Genomic DNA, 1,017 nt, shown 5'->3' with positions numbered 1-1,017 from the left:
TGTTTCCCTGTCCAGAGTGGCCGGGGCCATAAGATCGCCGGCAGAGGAATAAGCTCAGAAAGTGTGATTTCGTGTTGCTGGCGCAAGTAGGGTGCCAGCCCATAGTAAGTAAGTTGAACAAAGGTGGCATGCTCAAGAAACTTGTCACGCAATGTTAACAGGACACCAGCCGCAATATGATCCTGAATAAGTCCCCGAATCGGTTTCCCGGAGGTGGGGACGAGGTAGTTCAGATTGGCATCCATCAGGACGTCTAATTCCACCTTCGCCTCCAGGCTCTGCGGGACGTGAATATTCATCTCATCGCCGTCAAAATCGGCATTAAAGGAGTTGCCATTCACGTAATGAAAGCGAATTGTCTTGTGTCCAGAAAGCACCTTGACTTGGTACCCCATCATACTTGGCTTGTGCAATGTCGGTTGACGGTTAAACACCACCCGGTCGCCATCCAAGATATGACGGTACACAATCAGTGTGACGCCACTTTGCGCCATGGCAAAGTACTTGGCAGCGTGTTGCCGCCGTGTTTGCTCAGGCACGTCAAGCTCAATAAATCGAATTTCTCCATTCGTTTGTCGAATCTCAAGATGAGTGGCACCGGGGTAGCGACGCGGCCCGTTGATGACGCAACGCTTCAAAAGATTCATGCGGGCAGAGGCGTAAAATGTCACTTGTTCAGGAAAAGACAAATTTCGGGCAAATGGTCGGGGCAGCAAGACTTCGTTCGGCTCCACCATTAAATCCGGGGAGATGACGGAGCGACAGGCCTGATTCACACGCTTCCCCATCATATTCATACGGAACAAACCTTCCTTCTTAGCAAATGTCCCCATGATTTCTTGGTACACCTCATTCACCTTCACCTGCAGGTTACGTAGGTTGATCTCATTTGCAATTTCTTGCGCGGTGGAGAGGAGGTTTCGGTCCGGTGTGGAGTTGTTCTGCAGTACCTGGTAACACTCAATTTGCTCCACAAATCCAAGGACACTAGAGAGAGCACGTGTCTGTGGATCTGGG

At 50.5% G+C, this 1,017-nt stretch overlaps 1 protein-coding gene across 1 annotated transcript, besides 1 other annotated feature; it reads right to left on the bottom strand.

Moving 5' to 3' along the window:
• Tc00.1047053403789.9 (DNA-directed RNA polymerase I largest subunit, putative) lies at positions 1-1,017 on the bottom strand (the record flags this gene model as incomplete). The annotated part of the gene is made up of 1 exon (XM_797054.1): positions 1-1,017. A coding segment is annotated over one exon (1,017 nt), but the record flags the coding sequence as incomplete, so codon positions are not given.
• Positions 1-1,017: a sequence feature (haploid, non-Esmeraldo-like haplotype).

Source organism: Trypanosoma cruzi, genomic scaffold (assembly GCF_000209065.1).
Source record: "Trypanosoma cruzi strain CL Brener 1047053517073 genomic scaffold, whole genome shotgun sequence".
Lineage (NCBI taxonomy): Eukaryota > Euglenozoa > Kinetoplastea > Trypanosomatida > Trypanosomatidae > Trypanosoma > Trypanosoma cruzi.
The sequence above is the reverse complement of the archived record's forward strand: the minus strand, read 5'-3'. Positions and strand labels throughout refer to the sequence as shown.